The sequence below is a fragment of the Galeopterus variegatus genome, unplaced genomic scaffold, assembly GCF_000696425.1.
Source record: "Galeopterus variegatus unplaced genomic scaffold, G_variegatus-3.0.2 Scaffold119, whole genome shotgun sequence".
In the NCBI taxonomy this organism is placed as follows: domain Eukaryota; kingdom Metazoa; phylum Chordata; class Mammalia; order Dermoptera; family Cynocephalidae; genus Galeopterus; species Galeopterus variegatus.
The window spans coordinates 839,847-857,396 of NW_007726230.1; the positions used below are offsets into that span (position 1 = coordinate 839,847).

Below are 17,550 nucleotides of genomic sequence, written 5' to 3' on the forward strand. Positions count from 1 at the left end.
ACGTAATCATTCCCTAGCCCTTTGTCTTTATTTCTCTCCACTAATGCCTCTACCCTTTTTTCTGCCTGACATTCTCATGTTCTTTCTCCTTTTTTTAAAAAATTATCTTTTTTTCTATGAGCTCAAGGAGAACTTCCTTCCTGATTTGAACAATATTCTTCCCTTCCAGCCTCTTTCCCCACTGCAGATAAATACACACAGGGTTTCCTATACTTAAAAAAAAAAAAATTAAAAAGCAAATAATGATGAGGGAAGTGCAAATAAAAACTACAGCAAGATATTATTTCACACCCATTAGGATGGCTGCTATTAAAAAAAAAAAAAAGCTGGGCTGGCTGGTTACCTCAGTTGGTTAGAGCATGGTGTTGTGACACCAAGGTCAAGGGTTCAGATACTGGGCAGCTGCCAAAAATAAAAATTAAAAAAAAATAAAATAAAATATAAAAACAACTACTAAAAACAAAAACTAAAAAACTTAAAAAGAAAAGAAACAGAAAATAAGTGTTGGCAAGGATGTGGATAAATTGGAACTCATGCATTGAATGTAAAATGGCACAGCCACCGTGGAAAATGGTACAGCAATTCTGAAAAAATTAAACATGGAATTACCTTATGACCCAGCCATTCCACTTCTGGGTATATACCTGAAAGTAAATGCAGAGACTGAAACAAAATATAAATAAAATACTTAGGAATAAATTTAACCAAAGAAGTAAAAGATCTGTATACTGGAAACTTAAAAATTGATTAAATAAATAGAGGAAGACACAAATATCCCATATTCATGCATTGGAAGACTTATTATTGTTAAAATGTCCATACTATGCAAAACAATGTATAGAGTCAATGCAATCCTTATCAAAATTCCAACATTTTTCACAGAAATAGAAAACATTCTAAAATTCATATGGGACCATAAAGACCCCCCAAATAGCCAAAGCAATGTTTAGCACACAGAACAAAGCTGGAGGCATCACTCTACCTGATTTCAAAATATACTGCCAATCTATACTAATCAAAACAACATGGTACTGGCATAAAAGCAGACATGTAGACAAATGAAACAGGGTAGAGAGCCCAGAAATAAGTCCAAGCATTTATGGTCAATTGATTTTCAACAAAGATGCCAAGAGCACACAATGGGAAAGGACAGTTTCTTTAACAAAAGAAAACTGAATACTGGGAAAGCTGAATATCCACATACAGAGGAATTAAATTAGACCCTTATATCACACCATCTACAAAAATCAACTCAAAGTGGATTAAAGACTTAGAGACCTGACACTAAAGCTACTAAATGAAAACATAGGGGGAAAGCTCCATGACATTGGTCTGGGCGATAATTTCTTGGACGTGACCCCAAAAGCACAAGCAACAAAAGCAGAAGTAGACAAATGACACTGATTGCATCAAACTGAAAAGCTTCCGCACAGGAAAGGAAATAATAGCGTGAAGAGACAGCCTATGGAATGGGAGAAAATATTTGCAAACCACGCATGTGATTAATACCAAATATATAACGAACTCAAACAACTCAATAGGAAGAAAAAAACAACCTGACTGAAAAGTGGGAGACTTGGGCCGAGCCCGTGGCGCATTCGGGAGAGTGCGGCGCTGGGAGCGGGACAGCGCTCCCGCCGCGGGTTCGGATCCTATATAGGGATGACCGGTGCGCTCACAGCGCTCACTGGCTGAGCGCGGTGCAGCCGGTCTCAAAAAGGACCAAAAAAAAAAGTGGGAGACTTAATTACATTGGCCGGCCCGTGGCTCACTTGGGAGAGTGCGGTGCTGATATCACCAAGGCCACGGGTTCAGATCCCTACATAGGGATGGCCAGTTAGCTGACTAGGTGAGCGTGGTGCTGACAACACCAAGTCAAGGGTTAAGATCCCCTTACCGATCATCTTTAAAAGAAAAAGAGACTTGATTACACATTCTTGAAAGAAGACATACAAATGGCCAACAGGTATATGAAAAAATGCTCAACATCATTAATCATTAAGGAAATGCAGATTAAAACTGATGAAATATCACCTCATACCTGCTAGAATAGCTACCATCAAAAAGACAAAAGACAAGTGTTAGTGAGGATGTGGAGGAAAGGGAACCTTTGTACATCGTTGGTGGAAATGTAAATTAGTACAGCCATTATGGAAAATAGTATGGAGGTTTCTCAACAAATTAAAAATAGAACTACCATTTAACCAGCAATCTCACTACTTGGTATATATCCAAAGGAAATGAAATTAGCATGTCAAAGAGACACCTACACCCACATGTTCATTGTAGCACTATTCACAATAGCCAAGATGTGGAATCAACCTAAGTGTCCATCAGCAGATGAATGCACAAAGAAAATGTATATATACACAATGGAATGCTATTCATCCTTAAAAAGAAGGAAACCTATTTGTGATGGCATGGATGAGCGTGGAGGACATTATTCTAAGTGAAATAAGCTAGGCATAGAAAGACAAATACCTCGTGATCTCACTTATATGTGAAATCTAAAAGGCCAAACTTACAGAAACAGAGAGTAAAATGGTGGTTACCAGGGGCTGGGGGAGGGAATTGGGGAGATGTTGGCCAAAGGATACAAAATTTTGATTAGAGGGAATAAATTAAAGAAATCTATTGTACAACATGATGACTATAGTTAATAACAATGTATTATATACTTGCAAATTGCTAAGAGAGTAGATTTGAAGTGTTCTCACCACAAATAAATATGTGAGGTAAAAAAGAAAAAAAGAGACTTGAAACAGATATTTATAGTAGTATTATCCACAATAGCCAAAGATGGAAACAACCCAAATGTCAATTGAGAGGTGAATGGATAAACAAAATTTATATCTTCAAACAATGGAATATTATTCAGCCACAAAAAGGAAGAAAATTCTGCCACATGCTACAGCGTGGAAGAACTTTAAAGATATTATGCTAGATGAAACAAACCAGACACAAAAGAACAAATATTCCCTGATTTCATATATATGAGGTGCCTAGGGTAGCCAAATTCATAGAGACAAAAAGTAGAATTGTAGTTGCTGGGGAAGGGGAAATAGAGGAATAGGGAGTTACTGTTTAATGGGCACAGTGTTTCAGTTTGGGAAGAAGAAAAAGTTTGGAGATAAATGCTGGTGATTGTGGTACATGATGTGAATGTGTTTAATGCCACTGAACTATATACTTAAAAATGGTTAAAATAGTATATTTTATGTTATATATATTTTATCACAATAAAAAAAGCAAACCAACAAAGTAGATAACTAATCTTGAATCTGTAGTGCCACCAGCACAACCCCAACCCTTGTGAGGTAACCTTTTCTAAAATCACTTCTTTTCCTGCTTGGATTCCATACCCTGATTATCCTTAGGCTCCAAAGGAACTCCAATTTTTGTCTCATTGAGAGCTTAAATTGCTGTATTTGCCTCTTGCCTGAACTATTGCAATATTCTTTGCTGGCCTTTGTCACTAGAGCCCTTCCTAAAGGTTTCTTTCTTTCCTCCTTTTTTTTTTTTTTTTTTTTTTTAAATAAAATTTGTCTTTTGTTTGGCCTCTTGAGGCAGCACCCACTCTGTCTAAGTTTGTGCAGGTTACTACAGAAGATATATTTTTAAAAGTATATGACAGGCTGTCCAATTAGTTAATTTGGTTAGAACTGGGCATTGGTAATACCAAGGTCAAGCGTTCAGATTCCCTTACCAGCTAGCTGCTAAAACAAAACAAAAACCAAACAAAAAAAATTACATGACAAAATCACCATTGCTAAGAGTCGAATGTGTCCGTCAGAAGTTTGCATGTTGGAAACTTAATTTCCACTGTAACAGTGTTGAGAGGGTGTGAAATCTTATTACAGTAATTGAAAGGTGGGGCCTTTGACAGGTGACTAAATTGTGAGGATTGTACCCTTGTGAACGGATTGACCCAGTCATGCAATAATGAGCATGGTTCTGATGGCATTATAGGGAGAGAGACTGAGCAGTTTAACTCTCTCTCACTCAGCCCATTCTTGCCATGTGATACCGTACTTCGCTGTAGAGAGCCATCACAAAAAAGGCCCTCACCAAATGCGCTTCTTGGACTGTAGCCTTACCAGCCTCTGAACTGTAAGAAATAAATTTCTTTTTCTTATAAATGACCTAGTTTCAGGTATTCTGTTATAAGCCACAGAAACAGACAAATACAGCCACCTGCAAGGTTTTCTTTTTTTTTTTTCGGTGGGTGGCCAGTATCGGGATCCCAACCCTTGGACACCAGTATTACCAGCACCTCACTGTAACCATGAGCTAACCAGCCAGCCTAACCCCCAAGATTTTTATCCTCCTGTTGAAGAGATAGATAAGCCTCGTACACATAAAACAATAAATGATTGTAATAAAACATTTAGTACGAACATAAACATTTAGTGATGTTTACAATCTAGTTTTAATTTGAACATACTTAAGTGCCAGTGTGTATAGCATAAAGAATAAGTGTTATAGGATGTCAGAGGGGGAGCAATCATTATGGGATGGAGGCATTTGGAAAGGTTTTAAGGAGAACATATGATTTAATGTGTGTTCCGAATAGGTGGCATCAAGATATCAATCAGAAACAATTGGTTCCAAGTGATAGAAACCCAATTCATTAATTTAACTAAAAGGAATTTATCGGGCTGGCCCGGTGGCGCACTGCTATAGTGCGCCGCTTGGGAAGTGTGGCGGCGCTCCCGCCGAGGGTTCGGATCCCACATACAGACCGGTTCCCGCTCACTGGCTGAGCGAGGCGCGGGAGCAACACCGAGGGCTGCAATCCCGTTGCCGGTCCCAGTCCGGTACGGGGGCAACACTGAGGGTCGCGATCCATTGCCGGACACGGAAAAAGACAAAAAAATAATAATAATAAATAAATAAATAATAAAAATAAAAGGAATTTATCGGTGCTTAGAAGGCAAGAAAAGACTAAATAGCCACGCCATGGGAGGAGGTTAGCTGCAGCTGGACTACAGAAACAACTAGAACTGGCAACATGAATGCTAACTGGACCTTCTTTTATATTCCCATCTCTGTCTCTAAGTACCTTGATTTTATTTTCTTTTGCTGCAAACCAGTTTCCTTCACAATATTGGCAGGCAGTTAAGGAGCTCAGCAGTAGCCACTGGGGTTAAAAGGGTTCTTTTTCATTTTTAGTTCAGAATATCCCTGAGAATAACCTTATAGGCTCAGTTCAGATCAGATGCCTAGGACTGGACCAGTCAGCTGAGGGGTGGAAGGAAGTCAAGTAAACACCAAACCAAATGGTTGGGATGGGGAAGAGGAGGAATGTTGAGGAGAGAAAACATTAAGTCCATAATGAGGAGGAATGAGTGTGGTTTAAGTCAGATACTAGCTGGGATGAGAAACAAGATAAGTATGAATAATATAGATGGAGTAGGAGATTATGGAGGGCTTTGAATTTATGCAGTGGCTCATCTGGAGGCAAAAGAATATGGTGTTTAGACTGGGTGCCCCATTTTAAGAATGAAAATAAACAATCTGTTATGTGTCCAGAATGGGACAATCAGAAGACTGAATGTAAGTTGTGTTAAGTGCAGTAACTATCAAGATGTCATTGGGTTAGGAAAGAAGAAGTGAAAGCTACATCAAAGACAGCAGAGAAGGGCTGGCCGATTAGTTTGGTTGGTTCTAGTGCAGTGTTGCAACACCAAGGTCAAGGGTGCGGATCCCAGTAACAGCCAGCGCCCCCCCCCCAAACAAACAAAGCAAACAAACAAAAACCCAGCAGAGAGAACTCAGTATTTACAGTAGGTGAGGTTTTAAGGAGAGGAGCCAAGGATTTTCAGCCTGGAAGGAAGTTGGCATTTACAGAAATAGGAAAGATAAGGGAAGGAATTAATATGGGGAAATATGTTGAGTTCAGATTTAGAAATATCGAATTTGAGATGCTAGTGATATATACCACAGCTGGAGCTGCTCTACAAGAGGTCAGAAATGTATGCTGGGACTTAGGGAAAGAGATGATCAAATCGTCTGTAGATTACTCATATTTGAGAACAGAAAAGAAGGTGCAGGCTGGATTATGGCGACAGCCGCGTTTAAGGTTGTGGGAGCGGATAGAAGAGTCTGTGAAGGAGAGAGAGAATGAAGGTAAGTGTAGAGTCTAGAATTAATCAATCTCTCTCTCTCTCTCTCTCTCTCTCTCTCTTTGGCGGCCGCAGTAAGGGATCCTAACCCTTGACCTTGGTGTTATCACAAAGAATTTTTTTTTTTCTTTTTGTCTTTTTTCGTGACTGGCAACGGATCGCAACCCTCAGTGTCGCGCCCGAACCGGACCTGACCGGCAACGGGATAGCAAACTTCGGTGTTGCGCCCGCACCTCGCTCAGCCAGTGAGCCGCTGGTCTGTATGTGGGATCCGAACCATCGGCGGGGAGCGCCGCTGCGCTCTCAAGCGGCGCACTGTAGCAGTGCGCCACCAGGCCAGCCCAAGAATTTTAAGAATGAAGAGAAGGTGGGGTGGAAACTTTTTCATGCAGGAAAGATGGAAAAGGCTATTGTATTTACTGAGCTCTTTCGGAATCTTGGAGAACAACTATATTAACAGGCTCTATGGTGTCAAATTCATGCTGAGCGCTTAATTCCTGCCAGCGTTATGCTACGTGCCGGGAGAAGGAAGAACGGCAGAGTTCTGGACCCAAGAAACTCACAGCATGAAGTGAGAAGTGAATGAATAATTAAGACACAATGTTGAAAATGCTTTAACAGAGGTGTGTACAAGACGCAATAGAAACCCTGCGGAGTGGGCGACCCCCGCAGGGCGAGACTGGGAAAGGGCTGGTAGACGGGTTGCTGTCTGGGTGCCTGGTGGGTGTCCAAATATTCAGGGGGGCAATTCCAGGAGAACTGGTTTTCTGAGGCCACGGACAGAGCTTGGGGGACTGCGAGGAGATGAGGCAGGAGGGGATCATCCCCAGGCGCCTAGTGGAGAAGGGACGTTAGCAAAAACAGTGTCCTATTTGAAAGATACAGGTTTGAAGCCTGAAAGGATGCAGGAATGAGAGGAAGGAGAGGCGAAAAACTTCTCTAAATTCTCCTCACTTTCTCTAATAGGGCAGAAAAGATCAGGAGGGTGGAAGCCTGGCCTTTTGGGGACCCGGTGGACCAAAAACTTCAGTTCGCCGGACTAAGGGACCCTAGATACCCTCCTTGGCCTTCGTACTTGGCCGGAACTCTAATGTCCTTACGCTAGCTTGGCGCCGGAAGGGAAAAGAAGATGGACCCACGCCGGAAAAATGGAGAACCCGGCGGGAAAGAGCGGGGGACTCGGGCGGAAGTCACGTTTAAGCTCGGGAAGGTGAGCAGTTACTGGCTGGCGGTTGGTACGTCCGGGACGTGGGAGGGCGGCACAGCCTGGTAGGTAAAGGTTGAGGGGGCCGCTCCACCACTGTGAACGTCCAGCACACTCGAAGCCGTGCGGCGTGTTCCGTACCGCCCGGATCGGGAGCTAAACTACGGGGCTCCAGTTAGTTTTGCCTCTTAGTAGCTGTGTGACTTTGATTAATTTAATATTGGAGCCTCCGTTTCCTAGTCTCTATAATTGGAATAATAATAGTACCTCTCTCAGGGTTGTTGTGAGGAATCAATGAAAATACACTTAAGACAGTTTCTGACACATGATTAGCCTCGGATATGCAATTTTTACTTGCTTCTAGCTGCGTGGATTACGTTGTAAAAACTAACCGTCAACTCGGCCTTGTATCGTCCAGTTAATAGGTTTGACTTTATGTATATTGGCTAAAAAAAAAGAAAAAAAGAAAAAAGAAAACATGTATAATTAAAGTTATGTTATTGGAGAAGTAACAACACTACTGAGGGTTTGGAAAATAGGGTAGATAGCGTTTCTCATAATCCCATCATCCTACACACCACTTTAAGTCTTTTTCCTCTCCTTTTTTTCCCCCCCGAATCTTTTTAGTCTGTACATTATACTTGTAATGCTATTATATATGCAATTTTGGTTCCTCCTGTTTGCCACTTAGTATTGTAGCCTGAGCATGGGGTGCATGAGAATCATTTTTATGATTGTACAGTATTCTATTTAATGGGCTTATCATTTATTTGTTTTCCAAATTCCTGTATTTGTAGAGGTAGTCACTTAAGCACAACCAGTGAGGGAAATTTAAATATTATCCATAGCTCCAGGACCTCAGAACAACTGTTTTTGTTTTGTTTTGGTTTTTGTGGGGTTTTTTGGCAGCTGTTCAGTATGGGGATTTGAACCCTCCAACTTGGTGTTATCAGCACCACCCTTTAACCAAGTGAGCTAACTGGCCAGCCCAGATCAACTGTCTTTATTTTTCCTGGTTTCCTTATGTTATAGTCATGTGAAAACACTGTTTACATTATTTTCATTTATTCAGCAAACATTATTAGCATCAGTTATGTTCAAGCCCTAAGGTTAAGGAGCTCAGGCTAGACAGATAAAAGCAAGATTCTGAGCTGTAGACAGAATTGGAACCTCTGGCTTAAGAGTGGTCATGTTTCTGCGGTAGTATTACCTCAATAAGCAGGGAGATCAGGTTTATACGCTGGAGAAATTTGACCCTATGGGACAACAAACCTGTTCACCTCGTCCAGCTTGGTTCTCCCCAGATGACAAATACTTGCGACACCAAATCACCATCAAGAAACACTTCAAGGTGCTCATGACCCAGCAACCGTGTGCCCTGTCCTCTGAGGATATCTTAAATTTCATGTCTTTTCTGCCTCTAGGAAACTCTGCAACCAAACTCTACAGTCTGTGAGCCATGAAGCCTTCTTATCACCCATGCTCTTTGGAATCCAGTCCCCTCATGGCCTTTGATCATGCTTGTGTGAGGCAATCATAGCAGCATCTCGCTTAAAGAGATCAAGTTTGACTCTTTTTCATATTTTGTATTACTGCTGGATTATTAAAGATAATTTTTTTAATAAAAACAAGATTCTAATATTATGTAAGGGTTATGAGAAGTATGCACATATTCTTATCAAGGAAGAGCAGTGTCAGTACCCTCCAGTCAGAGACCACCAGGATCATGCCGTAGTTGAACAAGTTGTGTTTATTACACCTCATGAGGGAGAATGCACATCACGGGGATTCCTGGGGCATCTCCGTAAGAGGGTGTGAGAAAGGACGCAGTGGACTTGGGCTTGTGTTAGGTGATTTTAGGGAGGGTACTGCCAGGAGGTGGAGGTGATTCTGTGATTGGGAGAGAAAGCCAGAAGTAAGGCTAATGCTATGTTTAGTCAAGATGCAGCAGTAACTCATATTAGCCAAGACAGTACAATGTATGATTTTTGTGATTTGAACAATGTTCATTTTTTTTGCTGTTTTCAGACATGATTCAGCTGATCTTATTAGATCTGAGAGTGTTGCCCATGGATGTGAGGAGTTAGGTCAAGGAGGTGGGCACATTTTGGAGGGCCTTTTGTGCCATTTTAGGAGTTTATATTTCTGCAGGGAATTTCTGAAGTTTTATGAGGGGGTGTGTGCCATCATATTTAGAAAAACCCCTCGTTTCTAGACAAAGGACTGATTGGGAGAAGAGATCAGAGTCGGGGAGATGAGTTAGGACTTTGATACTTAAAGTGTGTTGCATGGGCCAACAAGGGCTTTACGTAGGAGTTTGTTAGAAATGCAGAATCTCAGGCCCCACCTCACACCTACTAAATCAGAATCTGCATTTTAGCAAAATCTCCAGGTACTTCAGAGGCACTTTAAAGTTTGAGAAGCCCTTTGTTAGGGGAATTACAGTAGTCCTGGTAAGAAGTGATAAGGCTCTGAACCAAGACACTTGTAAAGATTCAGAAATGTGGACATTTTATTTGTTCAGCAAATAGTAGTCACCTGTATGTCAGGCATCATACTGGGAGCTGGACGTACCAAAATGAAGACAGTCTCTCCCTTTAAGATACTTCCAGTCTGGTGGGGGAGACTGACAAATCAACTGGTCAGTAAACTAACAGGGAATGTGTAAGCACACAATGCAATGGGAATACGGGGCGGTGGTCTTGGTGGAGTTGGGTAGTGAAGGAAGGGTTTTGGAGAAGGTAATGGATTTCTAAGCTGAGTCTCAAGTGATAAGTTAGCCAGACAAAATTAGTAGAGGGCACTCCTGGCCTAGGAACAGCAATCGGCCAATGCCTGAAGCCTAGAGAGGGTGTCTTGGACCACAAGTATTCTCTGTGATTGGTGCACAGAGTGGGGTGAGAATAGAAATGAGGTTGGAGAGACTAGCAGAGGTCAGATCTTGGGGAGCCTTGTAGACCCTGTGGAAAAAGTTGGCTTTATTCTGAAGGCACGTTGGAGACCCTGAAGGTTTTGTTTGTTCGTTTGTTTGTTTTTGTGAGCCAATTCCTATAGCCATGAAGAGTTTTAATCAGAGAAGAGAAATGGTCAGTTTTGTGTTTTAGGCTCTTCTGGATGTTGAGTGATGGATGAGGTGGGGGGGGGGGGTTGCAAGCCTGGAGGCAGGGAGCAGAGGGAGTAGGCGACCCACCTGATGTGGGGAAAGAGGGAGGCAGGACACTTGAGAAGGATGACAAGTCCTATGTTGTAATTAGCATGGACTTGGTGCCATTTTGATGTGGACTCTTAAGCAGTTAAGGCAGGTGAGCTGGATTGTTGGACTTTGTCATTTTGAGGCTTTATTATTATTATTATTTTTTTTCTCAGTATTCCATTTATTTTCTCGTTCATTGCCATTTTCTGACTGGTGCATTGATTTTGTTTTGTTTTGTTTTTTTTAAAAAAGATGACCGGTAAGGGGATCTTAACCCTTGACTTGGTGTTGTCACCACCACGCTCTCCCAAGTGAGTGAACCAGCCATCCCTATATGGGATCCAAACCCGTGGCCTTGGTGTTACCAACACCACACTCTCCCGAGTGAGCCACGGGCCGGCCCTGGTTTTCATTTTAGTATTTCTCTCTCCTGGTCTCTGGAGCTGGGACTGGAGAAAGACAAAGAAACTGGCATTATATATTCTATTTTCTCCCAGGGGTAGCTGGGATAGATAGGAGAGGGAACTATTCTAGCCTTCCTGTTTCTGGCAGCACTTCCTTCCAGCACTCATTGAATGTTGCTGCTCAAGGCCAAGTCGCTACATTATTAGAGCTGTAGAAGTTATATTGCTGACTTCTTACTTGTAGAGAGGCAGCATCATCTAGTGGAAGGATTTAAGGCCAGGGTTCTAGTTCTACCTTCGATACTTCATAGCATGTGACCTTAGGTAAGTCACTCTACCTGTTGATGTCTGTTTCTAGACAAAGGAAATATGTACCTGACTTGTCTTACAGGATTTTTATGTGGTTTAAGTGAGATAATATATATTAGGGTGATTTGAAAATATTAAGATTGGGGCTGGCCTGTGGCTCACTTGGGAGAGTGTGGTGCTGATAACACCAAGGCCGTGGGTTCAGATCCCTATATAGGGATGGCCAGTTAGCTCACTTGGGAGAGCGTGGTGCTGACAACACCAAGTCAAGGGTTAAGATTCTCTTACTGGTCATCTTTTTTTTTTTTTTTTTTTGTCTTTTTTCGTGATCGGCTGCACCACCGCGCTCAGCCAGTGAGCGCACCAGCCATCCCTATATAGGATCCGAACCCGCGGCGGGAGCACTCCTGCGCTTCCAGCGCCGCACTCTCCCAAGTGCGCCACGGGGTCGGCCCTGGTCATCTTTTTTAAAAAAAAAAAAAAAAAGAAAATATTAAGAGTGGTATTAAAACGTGATGGTATGTATTATTGTTGCTGTTGTCTAGGTTCTATGGTTCTTTTTGAGGGCGTGGGGTGGGGTGGTTGGCCGGTACAGGGATCTGAACCCTTGACCTTGGTGTTATCAACACTGCACTCTAACCAACTGAGGTAACTGGCCAGGCTTCAGGTTCTATCTTTGAGGAACTCAGATAATGACTGATAGCTAAAGTTTAGTTGTTTGAAGTGTGGGCCTTGGACTTTGTTAGACATGAAGAATCTTGGGGATCTCATCCGACTTACTGAATCAGAGAATCTTCTTTTAACCTTTTTTGATACAACCACTTCTGAAGGTAGGGGAGGTATTGACAGCCTTACTCCTGAGGAAATGGAGGCATCAAAGATCAACTGAGCGTAAATACCTTTATTAGGTTTAGTTATGTGGAACTGCAATACTCACAATATTCACAACCTAGTAAGTGGCCAGAGCCAGGTGTCAAAGTCCAGGTGTTCTGACTTCACACACAATACTCAGTATAGCTCCACTTTTATAGATGAAGTGCTAAAATGTGAAGTTGGTTGACCAAGGTCCTAGAGTGAATTAATTGAATATTTTATTGTAAGAACCTATTGTTTCTTTAAAAATCTAGCATAAAAATTAGCTTCAGAGTTGACATAACTTCTTGAGGTAGCTTTCAGCACATACTTTTTGGGCTAATCATTAGCTCCATTCAGATGGGGCTGTGTTATTATTCATTTTGGTATTTTTCACAATGTGTAATACAGTGCTCTGCTCAGAGTAGGCACTAGGTACATGTTTGTATTTATTTATTTTTTGCGGCTGGCTGGTAAGGGGATCTGAATTTGGGTAAATATTTATAGAATTGGAAAATAAGTTCATGAATTTTACAATACATGATCTCTGTTGAATTTGAAATTGTTATGCATTCATTGCTACAGTGGTAACTCTTCAATCTCTTTTCTGTTGTAGGTGGAATTGGGCTATTTTGCTGAAGCATCTTTCCCTGGTAGCCCAGGAAGAAATTTACATTTTGACTTTTTCTCTTTTTTTTTTAACCATGGCTTTGGTTCACAAATTGCTGAATGGTACTTATATTCTCCGAAAATGCCCGAAGCCAAGTGCTGCCATGTGTCCATTTTTGGGTATTCGCTTTGCAGACTATTGTTCTAGTAGTCTTCAGAAAACAACTGCTCCCAGCAAAACATCCCCACAGAGGAAGACTGGAGGGGGTTTGCAAGGACATCACCAGAAAGAAGTTGCTCTGGATATAACTTCTCCTGAGGAGGAGCTTGAAGTTAGTTTTGATAAAGCAATTAGAGATGAAATAAAAGACCATTTTAGGCATTTGAAGGATGAAATTGTGAATCATTGGATAGGGCCGGAAGGCCGTCCTCTGCATGAGGTCTTGCTGGAACAAGCCAAGGTCGTCTGGCAGTTCCGTGGAAAAGAAGATTTGGATAAGTGGATAGTGACTTCTGATAAGACGATTGGAGGCAGAAGTGAAGTGTTCTTGAAAATGGGCAAGAATAACCAAAGTGCACTGCTCTATGGAACTCTGAGCTCTGAGGCGCCTCAAGACGGGGAGAGTAGCCAAAGTGGGTATTGTGCATTGATATCCAGGATTCCAAGGGTAAGTGAGGCCCAAGAGCCACAGTGTTTTAGAGAACTGGGGTGAACTTCATAATTCATGAATTCTAGCAGACAGCTTTTGTTTCTGTACGTGAAAACACCTAGTATGTTATACAGCGGCATCTTACCTGTGCAGGAGGCAAATTACTACTAGGTATAAGTGTAAAGTGGAAGCACAAAGGAGAAGCGGTTCTTGAGGAGGAGTTACTTGTTTCTGGGCATCACTTTGGGCCAGGGAAGAGCATTGTTATATTTGAGGCATCCAGAGACGTTAGACATTTGAAAGATATCTGGGGAGATTGGCATTTCCTCTAACATAGACCACAGTCCCTGTAATGGCGATGGGTTCCTTAGAGTGGATGTAGGATCAGCCTGTGGCTTAAAAAAAATTTTTTTAAGTAAACTTTACATTTTAGAATAATTGTAGATTTACATAAAAATTGCAATTGCCAAGATAGTACAGAGTTCCCATATACCCCTCCCCCAGCTTCTTCTGTTGTTAACATCTTATATTACTATACTACGTTTGTCATGATTAAGAAAATAACAGTGGTACATTACTGTTAACTAAGTTCCATATTTTATTTAGATTTCACTAGTTTTTCACTAATATATACTTTTTCTGTTCCAGGATCCCGTCGAGGGTATCACATTACATGCAGTTGTTGTTGTCATTATCTTTAGTTTTCTCTGGTCTGTGATAGTTTCTCAGTCTTTCCTTATTTTTTTCATGAGGATTTGAAACCTGGCCAGGTTTTTTTTTCCTTTTCTTCATTGAAAGATAATTTATTATACATATTTGTGGGGTGCAAAGTTGACTATCAGTAGTTGTGTACAATGTGTGATGGTCAAATCAGGACAGTCAGCTTATTTATCATTACAATATGTACTCATTCCTTGTTCCTTTAATCAGATTCTCATACTGGTCAGGTATTTTGTAGAATGGCCCTCAATTTGGGATTTTTCTGGTGTTTTTCTCTCCTAGTTAGACTGGGATTCTGGGTTTTAGGAAGAATACCACAGAGTTGAAATACCCTTGTTGTCACATCATATCAGGGGTACATGCAGTCATCATATCACTGGTACTGTTAAACTTGATCACCTGGTCAAGGTAGTGTTTGCCTGGTTACTTCATTGTAGAGTTACCTTTTTTTTCTTTTTTTCCTTTTCACAAGTCAGTAACTGCAGTCCACATTCATGGCTGAGGGGTGGGGAGGGATTAAGTTCTATCTCCTGGAAGGGGTAGTATCTATATAAATTACTTGGAATTCTTTAGTAAGGAAGATTTGTTTCTTTTCCCTCATGCTTTCAGTTACAGTCCAATACTGTGTCAGTATTTTGATGCTCAAATTGTTCCAGCTTTGGCCATTGAGAGCTCTTTCAGGTTCACTCCTGCTCCTTTGACATGCCCCCATCCTTTTGTTTCTTTTGAGCACATTTTGGCACTGTTAGATACTCTGATCTTGTATTTTCCCTGACCCAACCCTAGAATTAGCCATTTCTCAAAGGAGCCCTGATTCTGTTTTTTTGGAGAATGGTATTAGACACCAAAATCTGGGTGCTGGGTGTGCTTGTTGCTGCAGGGTTGTCACTACTTCGAGGCCCTCTCAGTGGACACAGCTACAAAATATATGTATAAATACTAACCCATGCATACACATATGTCTGTAATTATTTCTCTGTTTAGTCATCTATATCTATATTATGTTAAACGTGGGTTCATACTGTTATCTCAGACTCTAATCCAGTACCACCTGGTTCATTCTAGTCTTTCCCCTCATGCTTATTTGCAACTTCCCTCTCTAACAGTGAGAATCCTGTGTCCTACTATCCACTGTCCATTTCCTTATTCATTCCCAGTATTTATGTAAAGCAGTTTCAGGTTTTTAACCTGTAACCCTGTGAGAAACAACTTAGCACTGGAGTACAGTGTTTATGTCTTTAGCCTAATAGTTTCCAGTTAAGACACGTTTCCCAAAGTTACAAGGTCAATGCCTTTGTCTCCTCAGCAGCCTCTGGCTTTTTGTGAATTTTGCTGACCTGTTTTTTCAGGCCTGGTCACAGCCCTTGGATGTTTGCTTGGATATTGTGCTTTAAGGAAAAAGGCAAATGTCAAGAGTAGTATTAGGTTCCCTCTTCCATATAATAATGGAAAAGATAGGTATGTACTCTTTCAGCTGCAACAAATGATACAAGTTTTTTTTTTTTTTTTTTTTAATGCCCTGAAAATTCTATGGTCATATACCTGCTGTGGAGTTATGAAAATAGTAGATTACGTTTATTAAGTGTATTCTGCTGGTCCTTGTGCCTAAGCATTTATATGCATTTATTCCATTTATTTCTCACGACAATCCTGTGAGGTAAGATCATCTCAGTTTTACAGATGAGGAAACAGGCTTGGGGAGATTTAGTAACTTTTCTAAATTACGTAGCTAGTAAATATCATATCTGAGCATTGGTGTCAAGCTAGGTCTGGGTCCTGGAGCTCACAGACCCCTCACGCCCATTGTCCAGAATGGGTCACAAAACCTTCACACGCAGATCTAGGAGCTAGGTAACTGGCCAAAAGGCCCTTGGAGCTGTAGGTTTGAGAGCATGGCCATGTGGGGCAGATGCCCGAGGCAATATATACCAGCCAAGTGGCAGTGCTGCCCATGCACACTAACTCCGCCCACACACAACTCCTTTACAAAGAATGAGCTGCAACACCCCCAACCGGACCTAAGGTGAGGGGCCTGATTAAATTATTCTATTTTCCTAACAACTGGTGTTTTTGTTTTGTTTTACTTTGTTTTAAAGAGACAGGTCTCTCTATTTTTCCCAGGCTTGAGTGGCTGGAACAGCTGTGGCTGTTCACAGGCACAGTCCCACTACTGATCAGCATGGGAGTTGTGACCTACTCAGTTTCTGATCTGGGCCGGTTCCTCACTCCTCAAGCAACCTGTACGTCCTCTGCTCCTGGGAGATCACCACACTGAAGCTGAACTTAGTGTAGACACCCAATCAGCATAGTGCACTATAGCCTAAAACTCCTGCCCTCAAGCAATCCCCTAGCCTCAGCCTCACCCTCCTGGCATTGGTATTCTTGAAATCAGATTACCTTTGAGATTGCTATAAATAAATGCCTTTGTAAATTAATACTAAATTCCACTTTTTGATTTTTTTTTTTTTGGTGGCTGGCCAGTGGGATTGAATAAATTCCACCTTTGGAGAGAGAGACAGTATAGATGTTAAACACACACATTTTGGGTTAAACAGCACTAGATATACCATTTATTAGCTGAGTGCTCAGTTTCTTTATTTGTAAAATGGGGTAGACGATATTACCTATCTCATAGGGCTTTTGTGAGGATAAAATGAGATTATGTATGCAAATACTTCATGTAAATAATCAGTGGTACTGGCTATTTGTTTTTTGGCTGTAAAACAAGTCATAATACATTTAAAAAGTCTAAGATCATAGGAAATATGTTCTCTGACCACAATAGCAGAAGGAAATTTAGAAAACTCACAAGTGTGTGGAAATTAACACTCTCCTAAATAAGCAATATGTAAAAAGAAAACTCACAGGGAAGTTAGAGAGAACTTTGAGATAAAAATAGATGTCCTCTTCTTTTTCTTGTTTCCACTGGTGACTCTGCTTGTGTTAATGCAGTTGAGTGCCTTGCAGGCTACTTGCACGGTGGCTGTGTCTACCACTGTGTCATCAAGCTGCTTTTGTGCAGCGGTGGCTATGGCAGTGGCTATGGTGGGTCACCTGCTTGGAAGTGGTGTTTTTGGTGTATTCCCTTCCTGTTTGTGAGTGAAGGGAGTGGCCCTTGGCTCCTGTCTTGATGCTAGCTATTGTTATTAATTCTCACTTTTAAAACTTGAACTTTATTTTTCATAGTTTTCTGACTTATGGGAAGGCAGTTGTCATAAAATGGGCCACTCAGAAGCCATTGCTGGGCCGGCCCGGTGGCGCACTGCACTAGTGCGCCGCTTGGGAAGCACGGAGGCGCTCCCGCCGAGGGTTCGGATCCCACATACAGACCGGTTCCCGCTCACTGGCTGAGTGAGGCGTGGGGGCAACACCGAGGGTTGCAATCCTGTTGCCGGTCCCGGTCCAGTACGGGGGCGACACTGAGGGTTGCGATCCGTTGCCGGACATGGAAAAAGACAAAAAAAAAAAAAAAAAAAAAAAAAAA

General features: G+C 41.6%; 1 protein-coding gene across 1 annotated transcript in view; it reads left to right on the plus strand.

Annotated features, from left to right (window-relative positions):
* The first annotated feature begins 7,271 nt into the window (after positions 1–7,271).
* NDUFAF1 (NADH dehydrogenase (ubiquinone) complex I, assembly factor 1) overlaps positions 7,272–17,550 on the plus strand; it is an 18,531-nt gene continuing 8,252 nt past the window's right edge. The window contains exons 1-2 of the mRNA XM_008587605.1: positions 7,272–7,335; positions 12,704–13,364. Coding sequence (XP_008585827.1) covers positions 7,274–7,335; positions 12,704–13,364 — 723 coding nt within the window. The 5' untranslated portion in view covers positions 7,272–7,273. The remainder of the gene's footprint in view (positions 7,336–12,703; positions 13,365–17,550) is intronic.